The 25,265-nt window shown below is 41.9% G+C and overlaps 1 protein-coding gene across 7 annotated transcripts in view; it reads right to left on the bottom strand.

The window, feature by feature from the left end:
• The window catches only part of LOC122654486 (pullulanase 1, chloroplastic), a 125,260-nt gene that overhangs the window by 71,527 nt on the left and 28,468 nt on the right, over nt 1–25,265 (bottom strand). For 6 of the 7 annotated variants that reach the window (XR_006331918.1, XR_006331919.1, XM_043848599.1 and 3 more), the window contains exons 10-16: nt 18,441–18,531; nt 18,254–18,347; nt 18,033–18,128; nt 17,733–17,873; nt 6,720–6,770; nt 3,679–3,749; nt 3,410–3,502 (exon numbers count right to left, since the gene is read on the bottom strand). Coding sequence is in view for 5 of the 7 variants with exons in the window: in XM_043848599.1 (XP_043704534.1) it covers nt 3,410–3,502; nt 3,679–3,749; nt 6,720–6,770; nt 17,733–17,873; nt 18,033–18,128; nt 18,254–18,347; nt 18,441–18,531 (637 nt within the window). In the remaining 2 variants the exon portion in view is untranslated. The remainder of the gene's footprint in view (nt 1–3,409; nt 3,503–3,678; nt 3,750–6,719; nt 6,771–17,732; nt 17,874–18,032; nt 18,129–18,253; nt 18,348–18,440; nt 18,532–25,265) is intronic. The other variant, XM_043848600.1, reaches the window with a different exon arrangement.

Here is a 25,265-nt window from a genome sequence, read left to right as displayed (position 1 = left end):
TTATTAGAGATAATTGAAATTTGGAGACGAATATTTTTGTATAATGTATATTGGGATGCTAATTGTTACTTGGAGATTTCACCTGTGTTTTATGTGTGTGCCATACGTTACAGGAGATAATTGAAAGTTGGAGATGAATATTTTTGTATAATGTATATTGTGATGCTGATCATTACTTGGAGATTTTACCTATGTTTTCTTTTCACATATGTGTTTTATTTGGAGAGTGTGACTTTGACAGGTAAAATAAAAGGAGATTTTGAGGGTCAATAGAATGTGTTGGACCAGCACCAAAGAGGTTGTTTATTCCGTGGAGCCGTGGAAACATACCAACTATACACATATAAGTTGTCAGTGGGTATGATATTAATAGGAGACAATTGGAGATAATTGGAGATTGGCCATGTTCCTCTCTCGTGTAATGGGCGGTGGCAGCCAATTTCCCTCAATGTCGGGGCTAAAGAATGATAAAAAGGATAGTGTTTTATTGGAAGTGTTATTTTTGAAAAACTAAAAATATTTGTTCTAACTATTGATTTTGTCTGTTGGTTGTTCTATGTTGTACTTTTACTATATTCTGTCTTGCTGGGCTGTTTAGCTCACCCCATTTTTACATCACAGAGGATTAAGACGGAAGTATGCTTTTGGTAGAGAGTTCGAGGGTAACTTGAAGATTTATTTTTCATTACTCACTATTTTATTTCATTAGATGGATGTAATAGAGAGTTGTTTGAGAGGTAAACTCTAATGGATTGGAATTTTAAGATTTTTAGTTTGGACAAACTTTAGACTACCACCAGTAGAAGTTTTTATGGGATTTAAGGCTATTGTTTGAATATTTTGTTTTTGAGATTTGAATTTGATGATTTGTTTTGAATGATTTCGCATGATTTTATCGATCGTTTGATCAGCGCCAGTGAGGGCTGTACCTTTACCTGCATCTGGGTTTGGGTCGTTACAAAGAAAGTCCAACCCTATCCTTCTATCCATCTTCTTCTACCTTTTTCCTTCTTTTACGTTTCAATCATTCAAGTGTTTGGTGTTCTACTGTAACCTATCATCGATCCTACTTTAGAGTGGTTCTTACTTGAATTATTCCTACATTAGCCTTCCTTTGGAAAGGTTCTAACACCTCTAGATTCCTTCACACCATCATCTGGATCTTCATCTGCCTTCCGAAAGATGAGGGGGGGGTTTTCCTTGAGAAGAATTAAAGAGGTCAATTGTGTTGGAATCCTCAAGTTGATCTGGAAGATATAGTGGCTAAGAAGAAAAGTATTTGGGTAGATTGCATTCACTCTGGGTTCCTTCGTAATGACTCTATTTGGATTGTCCCCTCTATTCTTGATGCCTCCTGAGTCTAGAGAAAGGTCTTTAAGTTTCATCCTCTTGCTTATGGGGTCGCTACCTCCCTGATTGATGCTGGAGCATCTACTATACATTGGCTCGACCATGGGCACCCTATGGGTATTCTTCTCCACTTAGTCGGTGCCAAAGCCATTTACAATATGGGCTCTAGTATACATTCCTTGGTTGCGGACATTCTTCGGCAAGATGGTTGGGTTCCCCCCCCCCCTCTACCTCTGCCCTGTTGATTGTAGTTTGGAACGCTTTACCTACCATCCCCAGAAGGCCCATTGGTTCTGGAGATGATGTTGTCTGGTCTCCTTCAAGCCTCTTCTGCTCCAAGTCAGCTTGGGACCCATTAGAGCCCGTGGTCATTTGTCTCCTTGGCGTAAGTTGGTTTGGTTTAAGGGTCATATCCCCCGCCACAGCTTCACTGTTTGGCAAGCCTTCTCCAACTGCCTCCCAACGCAGTCCTTCCTCATTCACTATCAGCTCCCTGCCGCCCCCATCCTGATGCCTTTGTTGTAATACTCTTGAAGTTGTGAACCATCTCTTCGTCACTTGTCCCTTCTCCACATCGGTTTGGAAAGGGCTCTTGGCTAAGTGTTGGCCTAAGAGGAGGAGGATTTTGGCCTTCACGAGGGAATGGATTTGGATGGATATGACTTTTTCCGGCAAGACTATCTGTGATGTGGTGGGCAAGCTTACCTTTGGGGCTGCCATCTACCATATTTGGATGGAGCGTAATCTCACAAAATGAACCTCGAACTCCATATCTTTCCCTCTATCGCATTTGATATCAAAAGCAAGATATCTGCGGTCTCCTCTCAGTGTGCTGACACCCCAAGGAACACGCTTATTGTTGTCTCATAGGGTCTCCCTTTCTCCTCGCTTCATCCCTTTGACCCCCCTTTTGACGGTTGGGCCTAGCTCTTCCTTGTTTTGCCATTTTTGAATTGTTTTTCTTCTTCCCCTCTTTTTTGGGGCTCCATGTATCTTTCTCTCCATTTAGTAATGAATTTTTTATTCACCCAAACAAAAAAAATCTCATGTACAAGTCTCACATAATGTTATGGTGAATTTACAAGTATACCTTCTTACATGGGAAAAAAAAATAAAGCCTGATACAGATATTAGAAGTATACCCTCACAAGATTTTTTTTTTCTCAAATCTTAACAAAGAGAATATTCCCTTTTTTTTTTTTGGATAAACAAATAAGAGATTTTATTTCCAATAGAAACTAAAGTACAAGCCTTAGAATACAACAGCAGAGTAACTAGCTATAAATACAACAACAATGACAACAAAGGCCAAAGCTAAAGAAGCCTTAAAGGAGACCTATGTGGAAGGCTAAGGGCCCAAATACAGTGTATCCTAATTTACCCCCATCCTAGCTTGTTTATCAGCCAATGTGTTGGATGTCCTCGACCTCCATAACCATGAGATATCTCCAAGGGAGCACTTGGTTCCCTTCAAAAAGGTTTAACATACTCATTGATTAGTTTGGGACAGCCGACCAGGTGGTCCATCTAGCATAAAAGGGTGTACCCAGTGCACGAGGCTCCTGCCACTGCGGAGTCTGGGGAGGGTCATAATGTACGCAACCGTACCCCTGCTTTCACAAAGAAACTGTTTCCAGACTCTAACCCGTAACCACTTGGTCAGAATGGAGCAACCTTACCGTTGCACCAAGGCCTGCCCTCATGGTCAATCTAGCATTATTGGACATTAAAGTTCATAAGAAAACTTGACCAAATTTTCTTCAAAAATCAGCACCAAAATTGGCAATGTACGTTTTGTTGGGGGAAGAATAACCTTTGAGTGCTTTATGGGCAACGTTCTGGAAATATTCTTATTTCAAAAAGAGGAAATCTGCATGTTTTCACATAATCAAGAGTAAGGAAATAAGATTCTAATCTATTCCCTTTTTATTTTTTTCAAATAAATATATGGTTGAGTTGAATGCAAAAAAACAGATTCAGGATGTGAGTCCAAGATTTTAAAGACTGGCTTTCTATGCGAATAAGCAAATGATGTCAGGAACATAAGAAAACATACTACCTCCCAATGCCAGTCCCATGAAGATTGAATTGTGATGCATTTATCCCACGCCCATTTTTTGCAACCTCACCAAAATCCCATCCTTCACCATATCTAAAATAAAAGGAATTTTATTAAATAAAAAAAAATGATGTAGTTCGTCATACAAAATGGGGGGAAGAGAAATGGCAGATGAGTAGGTGACACACACTCATATAGGATCAAATGATGGAAATAGCCATTGTACTAATGAGGAAAGGAAGGAGAAGAGCTATCGACTCCATCCTTACAGGTAGATTTTAGAACCATCTGTTCCATTCTTTTCCTTTGATAGACTTTGGAGAGAACTTTTGGCCTTCACCTACAAAAAGAAAAAGGAAAAAAAATCAAAAAAAATTAACTAGAGTATTAAACCATCCACACAGCTTATGAATGGTTGTCAACTCCCATCTCCAAATCACAATCTGCTATAATCCTTTGATGTACTAATTTTCTTTTACTGTAACTAACAGCCATCCATCAATACTAGTACCAACTAAGGTGACTCTTATGTGTCTTTATGTCTGTATGAAGTATTCAAAATGCATTGACTGATTATTTTGAACTAATACAATAGGTTTCATACACAATTTGTACTAATTTATTTGATAGGCATCTTCCTATCTAAAAAAAATACAATTGATGACATATGCCAATAAATGAATCTAGGGACAGCTGCAATAAAATCTGGGTCTTTCAAGCCGTTATGCCACAAAGGATTGATTATTAAACCTCATTCTCAGTTGTATCATCTTTTTTTTTTTCTTTTTGTGGGGGGTGGGGGGTGGGGGGATTGGACAGAATTCCACTATTATGTATGCATTTCACTTGGAATGCAGGGAGGGACACATGAGAGCGGGGAAGGTGAAAGTAGGACTTGATCCCAGGTTTCAACTACAACAAGCTAGAGTTATTAGCTAAGCCAGCTGGCACCTTTGAACCATCAGTAATCAGTTATGATTTTTTCAGTGTGGTCAAGATGACTAGTCAACAACTAGTTGTTTGGCCTGCTAAGAATCATTGACTAGTCAATACCTAGATGACAAAAAAATAATTATGTTTATAAAATGGAAAACTTACATTTAAGAGGGGAGGAAGAGTATTTATATTACTGTAAGTCTGTAACTACAAGAATGTAGGATAAGAAGATGATATATGTTAAGAATCCTATGTTTAGAAGTAGTGCAATGGGGTCTATGATAAATGTTTTGTTTCTGTCAAGGACTTATACATATGTATAAGTCCTGTCCTTGGTAATTATTATGGGTTTTGTACTTGCTTGTAAATACTGTTAATTGATCTATTATAAATAAAGGTGGTAGCATACATTTAGAATAACTAGTCTAACCATGAGTCCTGTTTCCCCTCCTCCTTTTTCTTCTTCTCTTCCATATTTCTCCACACAGGTACTGTTTTCACCTTGTTCTGATATTGTAACATGGTGTCAGAGCAGCAAATCACAACTCATATCGTAGGAAAAAAATCCAGGATAAAAAGAATCCTGATATCATACTATAGAGAGACCTGGTCTATTTGCCCTTCTTGATCTTTTATCTGGCACTGGCATATTGAGGTGTAAACCTGCTGATACACCATTGGAACCAAATACTCATTTAAAGAGCAAGGATGGAGAGCCAGTGGATAAGGGTAGCTATCAAAGATTGGTTGGGTGTCTGATTTACCTATCCCATACACGGCCAGATAAAGCTTTTGCAGTGAGTGTAGTTAGCCAATATATGCATAATCCTTATTCTACTCATCTCGAGGCAGCGTATAGGATTTTGAGGTATTAAAGTCTTCTCCTAGAAAGGGCATACTTTTCACTCCTCACAATCATCTTCAAGTTGACGCATTCACTGATGTTGACTGCGCAGGGTGTCCGGATGACAAAAGGTCTACATTAGGCTACTGATCTTTTGTTGGAGGTAACTTGGTTACTTGGCGAAGCAAGAAGCAAGTTGTTGTTGCTCGATTCAGTGCTAAAGCCAAGTTTCGGGCTATGGCCCATGGGATATGTGAACTCCTCTGGCTCCAAGGGCTTCTTCAAGACTTGTATGTTGCGGGTGATCTGCCTATGCGCCTTTATCGTGACAGTGAATCAGCAATAAGTATTGCATATAATCCAGTTCAACATGATCGCACCATGCATGTTGAGATTGATGGTCACTTCATCAAGGAAAAGCTAGAACAAGGAGTCATTTGTGTTCCGTTTATCCAGTCTAGTGAACAGTTAGTTGATATTCTCACTAAGGGAATTAGTAGTAAAAGTTTTTGTTTTATAGTAAGCAAGTTGGGCATGGTTGATATTTATGCACCGACTTGAGGGGGAGTGTTGCAATATGGGTTCGAGGGTATTTTTGTCATAGGGGTATTTCAGTCCTTGTACCTAATCTAGAATATTCCTAAACTCATTATAAATAAAGTGGGGCTGTGATCATAATGTCACAAGCCATTCTCTCATTCTCAACATTTTTATTCATCCAAAAAAAAATATATTGGTGGCAATTCCTGACCTAATGTATCAAACCAACCTTCTACTACATGATTCACTCAACCAATAAATTAGCGGGGTTGTGTTCAGATTAGGTAGTCAGATATATGGTACCAACAGCATTCTACCAAGGACTGGCCAACCAGACCTAAAACCATGATATGGGTTCATGTTGGCAGTTATTGAACCGATTTAAGTATTGGATCAGGTTTGGGGTTACATCCTTAAGCTGTAACCCTTTATGGTCCAACAAAGCAATTGCCACCTCTAATCATCCAAACCTAACAAATTATTATCTGTAACAAAATGGTGAGAAATAGGTTCATTTGGACAAATATTATCCGGTGGATCAACTGATACATCACAGAACTACTTTCAAATTGAATGCTCTGATGAACCTCAGTTCTTAGATCTGTGACAACAATTCTTCTTTTTTCCTTTTTATGGTGGGGGAGGGGGGGAGGGGAAGGATGAATAATAAAGCACCAGAATCATAACAGTCTGAAATGAAAGAATGAGAACTAGAATGATAATATATACATCCTGTATGAATTAATTCAATCTAAAAGAAACACCTTAAAATTGAGAAGACAACCCCTAAGCATAAGAAAGGATTACCAATGGAAACAAGAAAAGTATCAGCACTATTAGTTCTAGCAGCTAGAATTACAAGGTGAACTTGTAGGTTCTTACTGAACTTCAAGGGATAAAATGTTAGAAGCAATGTGCATTATTTAAACTGTAACCCTTGAGGCAAACCTTCTGCAGGCATAAATAGATCAGTCAAAGAGAACTACATACCATGGTACTTTTCATTAAATGACCCATGAGGTCGAACCGGAAACCATCAACCTGTTAAGATAGTATTCATACAACGAATTTTAGAATAAATTTTACATTATGACCAGAAAAAGGGGAGGGATTGCGAGCATCTAACAAGACATTAAAAGAAAACAAAATTATAGGGAGTAATGTGCAACTATCCAGTATCCCAGCGATCCTCTTCTAAGAATCTATATTTCGAATTTTTATACAACTAGTTAGACAAAAAATGAAGTGAAATAATTGATAAACCATGGTTTAAAATATTAATTTCCCCCATGGACAATAGCTAACCAAAATTTATTTAAAAAGGGAATTATTCAACTAAGCAGGTATCAGCAAAAAGGCCGTACCCAGTGCATGAGGCTCCCTCCACTGCGGGGTTTGGGGAGGGTCATAATGTACGCAGCCTTACCCTCTCTTCGTAGAGAGGCTATTTCCCAACTCGAACCTACGACCACTAGGTCGCAATGGAGCAACCTTACCATTGCGCCGAGGCCAGCCCTCTAAGCTCTAACTAAGCAGTTATCTGTAAATAACTAAAATCGCTTCATTTGATATCCAGCTAAGTAGACATCACCTCTGCCTGGGGTCTTGGACAATAATCGAGCCGAATGGAGAGAAGAAGTTATAGATTGGGAAATTAATGGTGAAATAATCATTTAAATTCTCAAGCAATTGTTTCCCAACTTATTTTCCACGGAAAAGTTTTTCCACCACCAGACTTTTTTCCTCGACTCAGAACAAACTTTCTTGAGTTGCAGAGCACCGCAAGAGAATTTCTGGAAACCCATTTGAAATGAATGAGAGCCTCGATTAATCATATCCATTAACCCCATCTCCTTGGAGTCTTCTTTGGTGTTGGCCCACTGAAGCTTAAGTCCATGCAGCAAAAGATCGTTCTCGGAGCAGCAAATCTCATGATACATAATGTGTTGAACGGGAGATTTCCTTTGTCCCTGGTTCTGTTCGTGCATGTGGGTAGGAGCAGGGGATTGCAGAGTAGGAAGCATGCTGAGCGAGTCGAAGATGGAGAACAAAGTGGGGCTTTCTTGCAGTGAAGCCATGACGGGCATTTATGGTGTCGATGATAACGGTAATGTTTTTAGGGGTTTACGAACAGTGAAAAAGGTTCCAAAAAAAATCAAAGGGTTTTGCTGATGATATTACCAAAATTAAAACTGGCTTAATGCCTTATTAGAAAAAAGAGGGGCAGTTCTCATGAACCCGAATGAAGTGGAGCAAACAGTGGCAAGAGAGGTCCTTGGGAAAGAAATAGGGACCGGGATTACAAGAAGCGGCAAGAATGGCAGAGGTGTAGTTGCAGCGGCAAGAATGGCGGAGGTGTAGTCACAGCAGCAAGAATGGCGGAGGTCTTGGTAATGGAAGAAAATAGGTTTTTGGTGTTTTTTTTTAGCATGAAGGGCATTTTGGTCCATGACTTGAACAAATCTAACATTTTCACTACCAAGTTAATGGAGTGGGTTTACTTATGAATTCTTTTGTAAAGCAGGGGAAGTAGGCGTAAATTCCCAAAACTCACGGGTGAATCTGTAATTAGGCCTTACCTCAGGGTAGGTACATGTAAATTACCCAAAATAAATTCAACAATAACTTGGGCATCAATTACAGAGACAAGTTTTCTGCTCACGACATGCAGTGGTTACTCTTAAGCTTTACTGCAATATTCACAATCCAACTGCAGTTAAAGAAGACTTCATGGAAGAGATACATATCCAAACTGCAAAACAAGTACATTGATACCATGAACTAAACAGGTTCTAGAATCTAGCTGATGCAGCTCAAAATAAACTTGAAAATATAGAATAGTCGAACCAGTGAACAGAACAGATGGGAGAGACAGAGGGACTGTCTAGAGAATTAAAATCGACGATCTAGCAGTCCCCCCCCCCCCTCAATGGCTTTATTTATGATCTGGAAATTACATAGTAGAGGACTCCTTATAAGAGGAATCAGAAACAAAATAAAATTAAACTTAAAACTAAACTAACCAACCCTAGACACACTAGGACACTAAAACACCAAGTTACGATAGAGGGAAAACTCCCCCTATCATGTTACAATAGATTGTACCCCACGGTATAATAGTTAACAGTGACCTTTTGGTTAGTGATAACCAAACTGCCTTCGTCCTTGGCAGGAACATCTCCGACAACATTCTCCTTTGTCATGACCTTGTTCGAGGGTTTGACAGGAAAAATCACTCTCCAGCTCTCCTCCTGAAGATTGACATCCACAAGGCTTTTGATTCTCTGAGGTGGGACTTCATTTCTCAGGTCATGACTAAGATGGGTTTTCCTGCGATCTTCACCAACTAGATTACTGCCTGTATCTCCTCTCCAAAATTCTCAGTCTTGGTGAATGGCAGCCCAGCCGGCTACTTTGGAGCTTCTGTGGGGATCAGACAAGGCTGCCCTCTCTCCCCTTACTTGTTCACCTTAGCCTTGAAAATCCTCTCCAGAGAGATTCAGATTAGTACTGATCAGCAGCTTATTGCCCCTATGCCCAAGTGTAAAGCCCTCAAGCTTACTCATCTGGCCTTTGCTGATGACCTAATGATTTTCTCTAAGGCTTCCATCACCTCCCTGGAGTCTATCCTCTTATGCCTACCGCACTTTAAAGAGCTCTCGGGTCCCCGCATCAACCCCACTAAGTCTCTGATCTTTTTTGCTGGGGTTCCCGACTCTGAAAAAGCTGCTTTCCTTGGTCAAGCTAGCTTCTCTGAAGGTAGGCTGCCAGTCAAATACTTAGGGCTCCCCCTCATTCCGGCTAGGCTCACTGCCCATCACTGCAGCCCCATGTTAGATCTGATCCGGAAAAGACTTCAGCTTTGGAAAGGCAAGCTTCTCTCCTATGCTGGAAGATTGGTTCTTATCAGATCAGTTCTGGAGGCTTCGCACATCTACTGGTCGGGTTCCTTTGCCCTTCCCCATTCCATTATCAAGTCCTTAGAAGCTCTTATGGCTTCATTTCTCTGGAAGGGTACAGATTCCTCTCGGTTCCTTCATCCTCTCAGCTGGGCTGCAGTGTGCCTCCCAAAGAAAGAAGGAGGTTTAGGCATCAGAAGAATCAAAAAAGTAAATACAGCGGGCATCATTAAGCTTCTCTGGAAGGTTGCCTCAAAGAAGAAAAGCATTTGGGTGGATTGGATCTACTTTGGGCCTCTGCGCCAGAACTCCATTTGGACTGCCTTAGTTTCTTCTGAAGCCTCTTGGGTCTGGCGCAAAATTCTCTCCTGCTGCCAGCTGGTTCATCAGGCCATTCGCTCTCAGATTGGAGATGGTGGCTCTACTTACCTTTGGTTGGATAATTGGCACCCTAGGGGTATCCTTCTTCACTTGGTCACCCCGAGAACCATCTATGCCTCAGGTCTCCATAGGCTCTCCTTGGTGGCAAACATCCTTGATACAGATGGTTGGACTCCCCCCTCCCTATCCCTCTTCTTGCTCCTTATTGGAATGATCTCTCATTTATTCCCAGAAGGCAAAGGACAAGTGGAGATTGTGTTAGTTGGTCAACAGACAAGCCCTGTGTGTTTTCTTCCAAAGTGGCTTAGAACTACATTCGCTTAGATGCCCCGGTGGTCCCTTGGTACAAGCTTATTTGGTTCAAACACCACATCCCTCGGCACAGCTTCACTGCCTGGAGAATCTTCAACAATTGCCTCCCAACCCGCTTTTCATCGCAGCCGGCAGATTCTAGTGTCTCCTACTTGTTGCCTTTGCTGGAACAATGATGAAGATCTGAATCACCTCTTCTTTGAGTGCCCCACCACCAAAGCTATCTGGAAAGGCATCCTCTCCAAGTGCTGGCCTACCCAGAGACGCATACACCCTTTTCCCAGAGAATGGCAGTGGATTGCCAAGTACTTTGCGGGCTCCTCCTTATGTGACTGCATGGGAAGCCTGGCTTTTTGTGCAACTCTCAACCATATTTGGATGGAGCGTAATGTCAGGAAATGGACCTCCAACTCTAGATCTTACCGGCAGATTCAGGATTCCATTTCCTTTGAGATCTCAGCAAAGTTATCCTCTGTGCCTCCTTCCCAGTGCTTAGATACCCTAAGGAACAGGCTTATTGTTGATTCCTGGGGCCTTCAAAATGTTTTTTTGCTGTTTTGGACCACTCCAACTAAGCTGGGGTTGGCTGTCCTTTTCTTTCTTTCCCCCTCTTGGGGGCTCCTATTCTGTCTTTTCTTCTTCCTTTGGTAATGAAATTTTTTATTCACCCCAAAAAAAAAAAAAAACACTCCCCTTCAAGCTGGAGTATACATATCAAAGGCTCCAGCTTGGAACAACAAGAACAGATATTAAAAGCCGCATCAGTCATAAACTTAAACAATAGTGGTAGACGCCAGTGAGCACAGGGAGTGTAACGACCCCAAACCCGGATAGGGTATAAGGTGCCTGCCTCACGGGCGTTGATCAAATGATCTTCTATATACCTCGATTTATTATCACAACTCCCATATAACATAACATACACAACGGAAGACTAACTAATTGGAGTTGGATATACTTCATAGTTCTAAAGAGTATTTACAAAGAAACAGTAACACTGATGGCAGATAACAACATTCATTATCCAAAGGTTATTACATTTCTCTTCTCAAACATATTCTATATATTCTTACAAACACAAAAGTATATTAGCAACTCTCATCGGCTACTCAGCCCTGTCTCTCCAGTTTATGCACCTAACGCACAAACATCCATTTGTATCTGGTTCAGTATATACACACTCTCCTACCTTCTCATTTGTAAAATCAATGTATAAAATGGGGTAAGCTAAAAGCCCAGTGCGGAGAATCATGCTATATAATTAATCATACTTATAAGGATATGCTTAAACTTAAACAGTTATGAACATCATTTATGAAGTAAAACCTAAGTCTGGTCATCTTGATGTCCTGCCAATGTGCACAATAATCTGAGGTTCTACCGGCCATCCACAATCGTCTATTCTACTGTTGATTCTAGTCGCCGAAGTACTGGGGAGGAACAATGTGAATGTGATCCCCCCAAATACACTACCTACTCCCTTGTTCCAATCACCGAAGCACTAGGGAGGACCATGCACCAGTAAATCCCCCTTATATGTTACTGTCTCTATCTCTGGTTATTGGTCTACTTCTTATTCCAGTCACTGAAGCACTGGGAAGGATTATAACCAGTCGTATCATGTATTACATATTACATCTTCCCTCATCCAGTACCTAATCCCCTACTAGAAAGGGATGGCAGCCACAAGGGTTCTACATTCATTTCATTGTCATTCTTATTTCAATTCATACAAACATATCATGTTACATTCTTATCATTTCATTTGTTCATGTTCAGTCCTGTGCATTCATTCGTTCATTCATATCTGATTTCATTCATATACATGTTCATTTCCATTCTAAGGCATCACAATCTGTTATATAACATATTGAATCAGCAGGTCTTATAATATAACTCATTTCATTTAATAAATACATAACAATATTCATTTCTTCACATAATACAATTTATACATATACTACAGTACAATTATCACGTATCAACAAACATGTTTCATTCACATACTCATTATATCATGCTTCAAACAAATATACAATCAATAATCTGTAAAAATACAGTATATGATCCCTCACATTCTTAATATTATACAGATAGCAATGCACCGCTCAATACACATGATCCACTCACCTCTTCTTAATAAAGTAAGTGTCCGCGTACAAAAGTATTTGCGTATAAGCTTTCCTCAAGAACCCGAGCTAACACCTCAGCAGAAATCCCAAATCCCAATTCCTCTTTCAATTCCCTCTTCAATTCAGAATTCCAGCAACCAAAATCCCCCCTAATCCCTTTATAATTTGAATTCCCGTTGACTCAGTTCAGCTTCTTCTTATTGTTTTTCTTCTTTTCTTTCAATCTCTTCTTCCAAATCTTGATTCAGCAATACAGTCGATCAAATCTCATCACGTATGGTGGCAAAACAGTATCCCAAACTCAATTTCTTACCTTCTTTTCCTTCTCTTTTCCTCCCTTCCCCTCTTTCTTTCCTTTCTTTCTTTCTTTCCCTTTCTCATTCTTTTTCTTTTCTATTTAGTACCTAAGCAAACCCACAGTTGATGGTTTTCTAACTCCTAGCCCATAGCTGTTGTAACGCCCCAAATCCGGGATAAGGATATGGTGCTAGACCTCATGGACCACCGTTAAATAACGGTTGAAATACTGTAACCAACTATGTTCGGAACTGTAAACATTCATCAATATTCACATGTATCAAAGATATCAAAAATCTGCAGCAGAAACTGAAATTACTATATATCACAAATCACAACTACTCTGTATCACCATACTATACTATCCTTACTATGTACAAATGTACTGTATCATCAACTCTGTTACAAATACTACATCTACTGTATCAATACATAAGATCATCCTAAAATTTACATCCAATAATGTATTTCCCAAAACGATAAGAGTGTATCATTTACATCAAAAGTCCATCTCTATCACTAACTCTGTCTGTCTCTGGTTCTAGCTCTCTACTTGAAAGCCAAATGAACCCCTACACGACATTTCATATACATCAGGCTTTACTTTTATACTATGGGGATAGTGGAAATGATCTCCCACCATCCAATCTTTACTAACTTATCTCTACAGCCTTACTTAAGCATCTGGACAACACTGGACAACTCGAAAGTCGAACAAATGGCCAAAACTGAAATTTCTTAAACCCAAAACTAGGGTTTTTCTACACATATCCACATAACTTTGTGGAAATCCATCTACTTTCTATGAAATTAATTCCTACAGCATAACAACTATACTATACAACTTTCTAACGGATCAAAACATCCAAAAACTATCAATAAACAGAAAAAGAGATTAGGGCTTACCTTTTCTGAATTCAAAACCCTAACCAAATCTCCAAAACTTGACTCTGATGATCTCTGCAACGATTCCCCGTCACTAGCAACTTGATTCAACGGCTAAACTTGTCAAAATCAACTTCCCCTTCGGCTTCCCTCTATTCCCTCTTTCCTCTCTGGATATTCTAACTTCTGGAATGCCTCAAATGAGCTCTAAAAGCTGTTTATAACGCTGGTTCGAGTCCTGCCGGTCGACCGGTAGGCCACCGCCTCTTACTTTTGCCTTTGCCGGTCTGTCTCCGATTGACCTGCAGCTCTACCTGTTCGAACTGGCAGGCTGCTGCCGACAATGCTCTGCGCAGCTTTTTACGCCTTTTTGAACAGTATTTTGGACATAACTTTCTCGTCTGATATCCGTTTGACGCGAATCTTATATGGTAAAGTAGATAATATAATTACCTATGTTTCTTGTGTTTTGGGCTTTCCTAAAATATGACTCTAAAGTCCTCTAAAACTCATGCGAAGACAACTTTTTGCAAAAAATGATACGATTTCTATTCTTTAGTCTTTGCTATAGGACACCCGTAGGGTCCACACATTGTAGGGTGTTTCTAACTTTACTAAATACTTAAAATAGTGAAAATGATCACATTTACCTTCTTGTCAAAATTCCTCTGTAGGGCTAATTCACACCGGATTCCATCAAAACAAACCCGCTTACGCCTTATAAACAATGAAACTCAATATTATATTCTTTTCTCAGGATAGGGTATTACAGCTGCTTCACCTACTTACTTACAAGCTGCTCACAAGTTGTTGCACTTCAAGTGCCACCTCCTCCTTCCTCAGCCATGTGGCTGGCTAAGCTTTGCCACCACCACCTCTCTCATGCAAATGGTGGTTGTTTAGACTTAGTCAAACAAAGTGGCTGGCCCTTGATAACACCTCACCTCTATGCCATGTCGCAACTAACCATGCCACCACCTTATCCTCTCCATGCACCATGTGGCAGCCCTTAAGTAGGACACATAGTCCAATCATGCTAAACCATCTCTAATCCCTCATTAATCCCCCTAATAAATAGGATTAACTTAGGTAATCACATTAATCAAATATTAATCAATATTTAATCATTAAGATTAATATAAGCATGCCACCTCGTGCTCGCAGTATTCATCATAAATAAATAAAACAATTCAATACACACTAAAATAATAACAAATAATCCAAATCAATATTAAAATATTATACTAGAAATGCGGTGTATTACAGGGAGAACTTCATTCAGATAGTCGTATCAACTTAAGCACATCAATCATTAGCAACTTCAGTAACTAATAATCTTCGTGTTGAATAAATCCAATCAGCAACGAGCAAAATAGGTGGTAGTGAACACTAACCGCAATCCACAATATCATAGCAGTAATAGCAATATCAAAGGCAATTCCTCAAAAAAAGCAGGTAATAAGCAGTAATCTCCCCAACGAAAAATAAAAGTGCAGCATCCAACAGTTGCACCATAAGCACTTCCCAATGAAGGCAAGTAGTAAGTAGTAATCTGCTCAAACAAAGACAGATAATAGTGCAGCTCGGCAGCTCGGCAGCTCCAACAGTAACATCAAAAGCGCTTCTCATGGAAGGCACTTCAATAGCCCCAACCAAAGGTCTCAACTAAAAAATTCCTTTGATAAATAGGCAATATAGATTACTACGAACCAAGTAGCAGCATCAGGTTGTTGGGGACCAAACAGTATTAGGTTGTTGTAAACCAAACAAATATGCAGTGTTGTTGAATACCATCTTTACAAATAAAAATCTTGTTGAGCACACGAACAAATAAGTATTGATAATCTCCAACTGATGACTTGAGCAGATAAGAATAACAATCTTCAATCTCCCCCTCACGTGTAGCATTACATGTGGACAAATAATGACCAATAATCAGCACCTCAAAGGATGAGCAGCACATAAAATCCAATAATCAATAATAGCTGCAAATAATCTCCAATAAAATAATCTCAAGCACCCCCTCAAGGTAGCAAATAAAATCCTAATAATAATATACCTCCTCCTCACTGTAGCAAATAATCTTCATGCCATTATCAACCTTCAAGAACTGAAGAAAGTTCAAATCCCAAACTGATGCGTACGAAGCCCACTAAAACAATAAATTTGCAAATATACTAGATTGATGGCAATTATGTAAATGCTGGCACCCAAGAAAATATTCCAAATAATGCAATCCGGGATTTCAAAACCCTGATTCGATCGCTTATGAGTCCACCAAATCAACAAGACTCCAAGGATTAACAAGCAATGGTTGTGTGGTAAATAAGCAGAATTTGTCAAGGGATTATTGGTAAGTAAAGAAGTAATGGGACCCACCCAACTAACAAATAGTGCAAATTAAAGAACCAGTGGCAATATTGTAAATATATCAAAGGTCGTAAAGGGGAATTACTAATTTATTAACTAGAGGTAAACTTGGAAGGGGAAACAATAAGGAGAATGAGGCATTATGAAGCAAGGGAAGGGTAATATTGGACTTAGGAAATAAAGCAATTATGACAAAGAGGGAAGACAAATATGATAGGAACTATGGGATATGATAGTCACTAAGCAATAAACATATTAAAGGTGGGGGCAAAATACGAAAACAAAAGATAAAGAAAGAAACCAAAATATCTTGCTGGCAGTAACCAAAGAGAAAGAAACCACAACAGTGGTTGTCTTCAACCTCACTGTTGATGTCCAAAAGGAAAAGGTCACGAGAACAGTAACCACCGATAGAAGAAAATAAATCGAAGGCATAAATGTGCAATCGACAACCTGGGTGTTGTTACCATGGGCGGTGAAACACAAATAGTGAAGGCAGCATCAAAATAGGAAGAATATCCAAGATAATCGAGCAAATCGCAACCCAACAAGAAGCAAGATACCAGAAATCCTTCGACCAGAAGAATTCCTTAAACCAAAAGATCATAGTCGAGGAATAAAAGCAAATCAAGTACAAGAAATCCAGTACCAAAGTAAGAAATCAACCACAAGTAACAAGGGTCAAAGAGGACCACTAACCACTTAACTTTGGGGTCGTTTGGAGACTCACTCAACCACAAGAGGACCTAAAATTCAAATGGAGACTCACTCACCACAAGAGGTTACATTGGACTCAAATTCTTCTTCTCTTTTTTTCTGTACTTCACAATACAAATATATAATAGAAGGGAGAACTAGCCATGGGAAAAGACCCAATATAGCCATTAGAATAGAGCCGTTGGAATGTAACAGTTGGAATCTAGCCATTTGATACTTCTTGGAAAGAGTGCATGGGAGAACATGGAGTGAGCATAAATATTCATCATCATGCCTACATCAGTAGCACAAGAACTAATACAAGAAAGAAAAAAAAAAGACTCATACCTGCAGAGAAAATATTTTAAGAATAACTCAAGAATGACCCACATTCTAGACCACAGCATTCATCCCGCTTTAAGATCTGGATGGTAAGATTTTGCATTTATACTAAAGACAATATTTGGTAGATTTTAGGGAGATTTCTGGAAGATGCACAGTTTGAGGTAAATACCATCTTTCCCTAAAATTTTGTTTGCAAATAATCATGCAATCATAAATATGATGCAGTTATTCCAGAGGCCCACGTTGTAGGTTCATACCAGATGAGGACTTTTTTTAGGCTATCATTGAAAAATATACAAGCAAGGTACGGTGTACACTGCCAACCTAAGGTATGAAACCAAACTAACATTTTGAGTGTCTTTTTTAACAATCTAAATATCCCATTGTGTTTAGAAATGCTTAATATCTGTGAAGTTTCAGCCCAAAATATAGTCGTTTGACCACTGAAAGCTACAAGAATTTGGCCAGTTTGGTAGAAATCCAAAACATTTTGTTTTCGACCAAGGTCGAAATCAACTTCTTAAACCTTGGTTTTAACCTGCTGGGTTACTATTTGATAGGACACAAGTACAAAAATCCAACCAAAATGGCAATGCATATTCTAAAAGAGAAAGGAAAATTGAAAGATTATACAAAGTTGCAACCCGTTTTTGGGTGGCAAAACCAGTACATAGTTGTGTTATCACCTTATAATTGACAGCCCAGCATAGAAGATCATCAAGAATCAAGCGTTCTACCATAAAATGTTCATTAGCAGTATTATTTTCGCATGCGCTATGCTCAATAAATCCATCTCTGTCCCTCCTTAGATAGTAACCTGGAACAACCTACAATGAAATTGCAGTGTCACACACACAGAACAAATTAATTCTTGACAAAAATACAGGTCAGATAAAAAGCATTATGGAGTATAGACATAATAGTAGAATACTATTTGGAAAAGTGTAACTGGATATGGATCATAATTTTACAAGTCAAACCATGACCTTGTCTAGCACAGAGTTATCATCAAGTGGCCCACTTCCATGCAAATGGTTATAGACAACATCCAGCACAACACGAAGACCAATGCGGTTAAGAGCCTGAAATTAAAAACCATCAGAAGGGGAACAACTAAGCATTATTCAGCCTAAAATTACGCGATTACAGCATAACCAATAATTTACATGTGATTCATAACATGGAAAAAAAATAAAGATGAAAGCACCTGAACCATCTTTCGGAACTCAAGAGTACGGCTTGAACCATTTGGGTTGCTTGCATAACTTCCTTTTGGGACCCCCCAAAGAACAGGATTGTACCTTGTTAAAAAAGAACAGGTAATAGTCATTGTATATAAGCAAACTATAATTGATTAGCATCACCGAATGACATCCCAGTGCATGATATATTACCCCCAGTTGTACCCATCTTTGTCTTGAATGGCAGTGACTTGAGCCTGTTGCTCATCTGAATCTGGGGGCAATGTCGCCAGCTTATTGGTGTCTGTAAAGGCATTAATGTTAAAGAATAAAAATGCACTAAGATATGACAAATCAAGATTATTACAGTAAAAATTATGGGAAAATGAAAATCAAATAAGTTCTATAATAATTCAAACAACAGAGTTGAAAACCTGTTCTATAAATGAAAAAAAAAAGGTACTTAATCCCTGTCATAGGCTTAGTTATCTTGGATACCATCAACAAACTAATTAATATCTTGTCCCATGGATACCACCGACAATGTAATTAATATCTTATCCAAAAGTCTGCAATTTAGTTGTATCCTTCCTGCCATGTATCCAATTTTATTACCTATAACACCCTATACTTTATCCTCATGTTCCAAATTATACTCCACCCATATCCAACAAAAATTAGAAAAAGAATTAAAAAGAAAATTAGAAAGGAAGAATAATAAGACATAAAGATGTTAAGACTTGCATACCAACTGTGGTTCAGACATCTATACAAACTTAAAACATGTATGATGGCTCAACCACCCTCTCAAAAGTGTTCCAAATCTTTTGAGTGGGTGGTTGAGCCATCATACATGTTTTAAGTTTGTATAGATGTCTGAACCACGGTTGGTATGCATCTAGAAACCTTAACATCTTCATGTCTTATTATCCAAATCTCCAATATCCCGGAAAGATCACAGCTCTCCACCGCCATCTCCAGCACCATCTCCGATGAGTTGAGGATGAGACAACCCACTCTACCTTCTCCGACGACCACCATCTCCTCCACCTCCACCTCCATTTCACCCTCCACCCACGCCACCGCCATCTCCAGCTGCTCCATCACTTTATCCCCCTCTTCCTCCATCACCATCCCCACCCACCCCGCCACCTCCGATACCACCATCTCCAACTCTTCCACCATCACCACCATTCCCACCTCCACCACCACCACCACCCCCACCCCCACCTCCACCGTCACCCCTGGACCAAATTCCTGGTCCTCTCTTTTCACAAAACCATCCTCATCCTCTAGCTCTGGCCACTCCCTCCACTTTGTCAAACCCTCCTCCGACGATGGTTCACCTTTTGCTCTCTGCCCCAACAACTTGCTCTCGCCTGAAATTTCCAAATGGAAATCTTGCCTTCTGGGCCACTTCCTCGGCTCTAGACCCTCTTTAAACTCTGTCAAGGCTTCCCTCTCCAAGCAATGGAAAGCTCAAGGCTCCCTAGACATCTTCCTCCTCGACACCGGAGTCTTCGTCTTCAAATTCTTCTCCGAGGATGCCAAGACTCGAGCCTTGGACGGTGCTCCTTGGCTAGTTGGATCTAAACCTATCTTCCTCCGACAGTGGGATCACTACATCCAGCTCCACAAGGTCGATCTCAGCTCCATTCCCTTGTGGATTACCCTCTCTGGTCTCCCTTTCTAGTACTGGACTAAAGATTGCCTCAGCAGAATAGGATCAGTCTTGGGCCATCCCCTGTACTCAGATGCTCGCACTCTGACAATGGACAGGCTATCCTTCGCTCGGCTTTGTATCAATGTCCCTGCTGACCGCCCTCCGCCATCCTCCAACACCATTGCGGAAGAGGATGGGTTTTGCTTCGAGCAAACTGTCAAATTTGATTGGCTCCCTCCGCACTGATTACACTGCAAGATTTTTGGACATCACTCTCGTGACTGCTTCGGCAAAGCTCCAATGGCCACTCCTGAAGATGCTCTGGCTCCCTTAAAGACTCCATCTGATCCGGCAGCTCCCTCTTCGACTCTGTTAGGCCTGTCACGTTCTCCAGTTGAGCCTACCAGCTCGAGTGACCCTTCAGATCTTGCTCCCCCTGTTGCTAACCGCCTTCCTGAGTCCTCAAGAGAGTCTGCTCCTCCTAGTAGAGGTCGCCACCGAGATAACATATCCAGAACTCCCAGCAGAGGTCAAGCCAAAGAGCGCCACCGTCACAGACATCGCTGCGGCGACACTCCGGCTTCTGGTTCTCATCTTTGCAGGGCAAACTCCTCGGGTCTTGGGCCTGAGAGTACGTTGAACCCCTGCGCCGCTGCTGATGCTCAGGCTTTGACTGCGAACCAAGCTGGAACCTCGCTCCTTGGTCCCAATCGGGGGGCTACCTTAGTTTCTCGATCTCTGTTGCTCCCATTAGTCCATCAGCACCACAGACGACAGAATCGACATCCACTTTTGCTCTGAGCTCCCTGCAGAACAGTTCACGCAGAGACGGTTTCTCCAAAATAGCACCTGAACTCCTCAGTTGTTCCTCTTCAAACCTGGATGCATTGAAGACTTAGGCCCTACCATCGCTGGCTTCCTCTGTCGCAGATGAGACAGGGATCCGTTCCCTAAAAGCTCCTCTCTCGATGGTAGTCTCACTCCTACGCGAGGTCGAACAAAAGAACCCTTTTCCCCCTTTTCTCTTGTTAACCCCCTTTAGTCTACACCCGTACTCCCCCCCTCCTACCTAACCCCCCTGGTCCCACTCCTTACCTTATTCCCTGTCTACCCCTGTCTACTTTAAACCAACCCCCTCTTGTTCCTAACTCGACCCAACCACTATCCAAACCATCTTCACTTAACCAAATCCCATCCTTTTTCACTCACAACCCTCCCATTCTACCCCCTCTAACCCATCTATACCCTAACAATATCCTCAACCAAGACACAACCACCTCTTCTCCCCCAACCCGACCTACTTCTCCCCTAACCCGACCCATTCCATGATCCACTTTACCCAACACCTCCTCCATCCCCATCAACGACCCCATACCACCCCACACTCACCTTGCGCCAACCATTTCTCCTTCTCTCACCCCCTCCCCTACCCCACTCCTTTGTTCTAACTCCTTTTTACCCCCTCCCCCTCCCCCTTGGTTTTCCCCAATGAAACAGGCAGCTCTCTAGCTGCTACTATCATTGCCCACCATCGGCCTACCATTGCTTACTTCCGCAGAAGATATAAGTGTGTCCCCCCTAGGACTTTGATGCCCTACACCCTCTAGTTTTCCATGTCTTCTAGATTCATCTAGAATGTCAGGGGTCTTAATTCCCTTACCAAGAATCATGACATTAGAGCCCTCATTAAATCTTCTCATTCCTCCTTCTGCGCCCTCCTGGAAACTCGTGTCCTGCAAGATAATGCCTCTCGCATAGCAGCATCCATTGTCCCTTCTTGGTCCTTCCTCTCCAATTATAACCATTCTCCTAATGGTCGTATTTGCATCCTCTAGGACCCTTCCAAAATCAACATCTCTGTTTCACACTCCTCCCCCCAGCTTATTCATCTCCTTCTCTCTCTCCCTAATTCCTCCATTTCCTTTTACCTCTGGGTGGTCTATGCCTTCAACCGGGCTGCGGACCGCACCTCCCTTTGGGATGATTTGGCTCTCATTAAAGCTGGGCCTGGGTCCCTGCCCTGGGGGGTAGGGGGAGATTTCAATGTCATCAAACTCCAATCTGAGAAAATAGGTGGTCGCCCCTTGATTCCCAGTCTGTCAATGCCTTCAATGATTGTATTGAGGATATTGGTATAGATGATCTTAGATGGTCAAGATCCCCCCTCACCTGGCACAATCGGAGAGGGGGAAATGACCGAATTGCCTGCAAGCTGGACCACTTCCTCATCAATGAAGCCTGGCTCTCAACCTTTCCTCATTCCCATGCTAATTTCCTCCTCCAAGGCATGTCTGACCACAGCCCTTGTCATCTCCTTATTCAACAATATTCCTCCTTTGGCCACAAGCCGTTTAAGTTCTTTGACATGTGGACCTCCCATCCTCCGTACCTCCCTACTATTCTTAAATCCTAGAGCTCTCCCGTCCATTGCCCCTCCCTTCCTCTCATTGCCTTTGTGAAAAAGCTCCGTCTCACCAAATCTGCCCTCAAAACCTGGAACTCTGCCACCTTTAGTAATATCCCCACCCAGGTATCCTCCTGTCGATCCGACCTTGCCTTTGCGCAATCCCGTCTTCAATCTGATCCGCCCAATCCCTTGCTGGCTGAGGAAGAGAGAAACCTTTCTGAAGTGCTCTCTTCCCTCGCCACCCGAGAAGAAAGCTTTCTCTGCTAGAAATCCGGTATTAAATGGCTGGAGCTTGGTGACTCAAACACGGCTTTCTTTCACCGTTCTTTAAATGCCAGGCTGAGCTCCAACTCCATCACCTTGCTCATTACTCGGGATGGATCCCTACTTACCTTTGTCCTCGATATTAAGTCCGAGGCTGCCTCCTTTTTCTCTTCCCTTTTTAACCCTCCCCTCCCCCCTTCCTCTCCCCTCCCTCCTGGCCTCATTAACAAATTTGTCCCCGCCACTCTGGCTAGCTCGCCCCTTGCCATTCCCTCTGATAAAGAGATTACCAAGGCTATCTTATCCCATAAATCCAGTAAGGCCCCTGGGCCGGATGGTTTCAGCATGGGATTTTTCCTTAGCTGTTGGGACCATATTAAAGGAGACCTTATAAAAGCGGTCCGCAGCTTTTTCTTTAACCCCAGCCAGCTTGCTCAAGTTAATCAGACTTTTCTTTGCCTCATCCCTTAAAAAGATGGAGCCTCCTCTCTGTCTGATTTCAGACCTATTTCTCTTTGTAACCTTCTTTACAAGTTCATTGCCAAAGTCCAGGCAAACAGAATCCAGCTTGTCACCCCTTCCCTGGTCAGCCCCAACCAATTTGCCTTCATCTTTGATAGAAGCATTGCGGATAACATCATTCTCTACTCCAAAATTGTGCGTAGCTTTGACCAAAAATCCTACTCGCCCGCTACCCTTATGAAGATTGACCTTTACAAAGCTTTTGATTCCCTCAAATGGGACTTCATATGCGATGTGCTTTCCCAGATGGGCTTTCCCCCTGCCTTCATCCGATGGATTTTGGCTTGTATCTTCTCCCCCTCCTTCTCCGTTATCGTCAACGATTTCCCCACCGGCATCTTCCACTCTGAAGTTGGGATTCGCCAGGGATGCCCTCTCTCCCCTTTCCTTTTCTCTTTGACCCTAGAAGTCCTTTTGAGGAGCATCCAAGCCAAAACAGACCTCCACCTTATCTCCCCCATTCCCAAATGCAAGCACCTAATCCTCACCCACCTGCCCTTTGTAGACGATCTTATGATCTTCTCCAAAGCCTCCCCCTCTTCCATCTCTGCCATCATGTCTTCCCTTCACCTCTTTGAGAATCTCTCTGGCCTCCGTATCAACCTCCTTAAATCCAAACTCTTCCTCTCTGGTGCCTCGGGTTCCGACAGAGACACCCTCCTCCACCTTACGGGCTTTTCCTTGGGCTCCCTCCCAGTGAAATACCTGGGCCTTCCCCTTATCCCAGCTAGGCTCTCCAGTCATCATTGCAACCCCATGCTTGACACTATCCGCAAGCGTCTTCAACTCTGGAAAGGCAGACTTCTTTCCTACACGGGTAGCCTCGAATGCATTAGATCAGTTCTCCAATCTTCTTACATTTATTGGCGTGGTATCTTTGGCCTTCCTAAAGCCACCATCAAAGCAATGGAAACCATCTTTTGTGCTTTCCTCTGGAAAGGGAAGGAAACCTCCAAATTCCTCCATCCAGTTAGCTGGAACTCCATCTGCCTTCCCAAATCTGAAGGAGGTCTTAGCATCCGCCGTATCCGTGACTCCAATACCGCGGGGATTTTGAAGCTTATTTGGAAAACCTCCTCTAAGCATGACTCCATTTGGGTCCATTAGGTTTACTCCCATCTCCTCAAAAATGACTCCATTTGGACTCTCTCCATCCCTTCGGACTCCTCCTAGGTCTGGTGCAAGATCCTCCTCCTTCACCCCTTGGCTCTTAGAGCCACCTCCTCATCTATTGCTGATGGGTCCTCCATCTCCCTCTGGCTTGAGCCCTGGAACCCCAATGGAGTCCTCTATAACTTCTTTGGGGCCAGAGCAATTTACTCCTCCGGCATTCCCAAGTCTGCCCCCTTTCCTCCATCATCTCTCATGGATCTTTGACCCCCCCATCCCCTCTTCCCCTTACCCTTTCCCTGGTCTCGAATTCTCTTCCCCCCTTCCCCTTTCTCCCCCCCCCCCCCAGCTCATGCGGATAAGGTTATTTGGCTCCCCTCCACAAACGGCCTTTTTAGCCTTAGATCTGCCTGGAACCTAGTTAGGACCCATGCCCGCCCCTACTATCCTATGGCACAAACTTGCCTGGTTCAAAGGTCACATCCCTCACCATAGCTTCCTGGTCTGGAGAACCCTAAACCTTTGCTTTCCAACCCAAGCCTTCCTCCTACACCGAAGAATCCTCGTCCCCCCTTCTTATATCTTCTGTTGGAATGGATCCGAAGACACTGAGCACCTCTTCTTTGCTTGCCTGTTTACCTCTTCCATTTGGACAAAAACCCTTCTTTTATTTGGCCTTGCAGCAGGAGACCCCTCCCTTTCACTCAAGAGTGGCTCTGGCTGACCATGACTTACCCTGGCTGCTCTATCTGCAACACTATTGGCAAGCTTGTGTTTGGCGCAGCTCTTTACCATATTTGGATGGAGAGGAACCTTAGGAGATGGACCTCCAACTCTCGCTCTCTTGACTTGATTTGGAAAGCCATCTTTTTGGATGTCTCCTCTAAGATTAGTTTTTTGCCTCATTCAACTTTTTTGAATTCCCCAAGGAACAGGCACATTGTTGTATCCTGGGGTTTAGATAGTGCTCTTTTGAGGCCCCATACCCCCTCTTAGTTGGGTCTGGGGTCTGTTCCCCCCCCCCCCTCTTTCCCTTTCGCCCCCCTCAGGCTTTGGTAATATATTTTTTTAT

Source organism: Telopea speciosissima, chromosome 3 (assembly GCF_018873765.1).
Source record: "Telopea speciosissima isolate NSW1024214 ecotype Mountain lineage chromosome 3, Tspe_v1, whole genome shotgun sequence".
Classification (NCBI taxonomy): Eukaryota; Viridiplantae; Streptophyta; class Magnoliopsida; order Proteales; family Proteaceae; genus Telopea; species Telopea speciosissima.
Note: the sequence above shows the minus strand (reverse complement) of the source record. Positions and strands in the feature narration are given on the sequence as shown.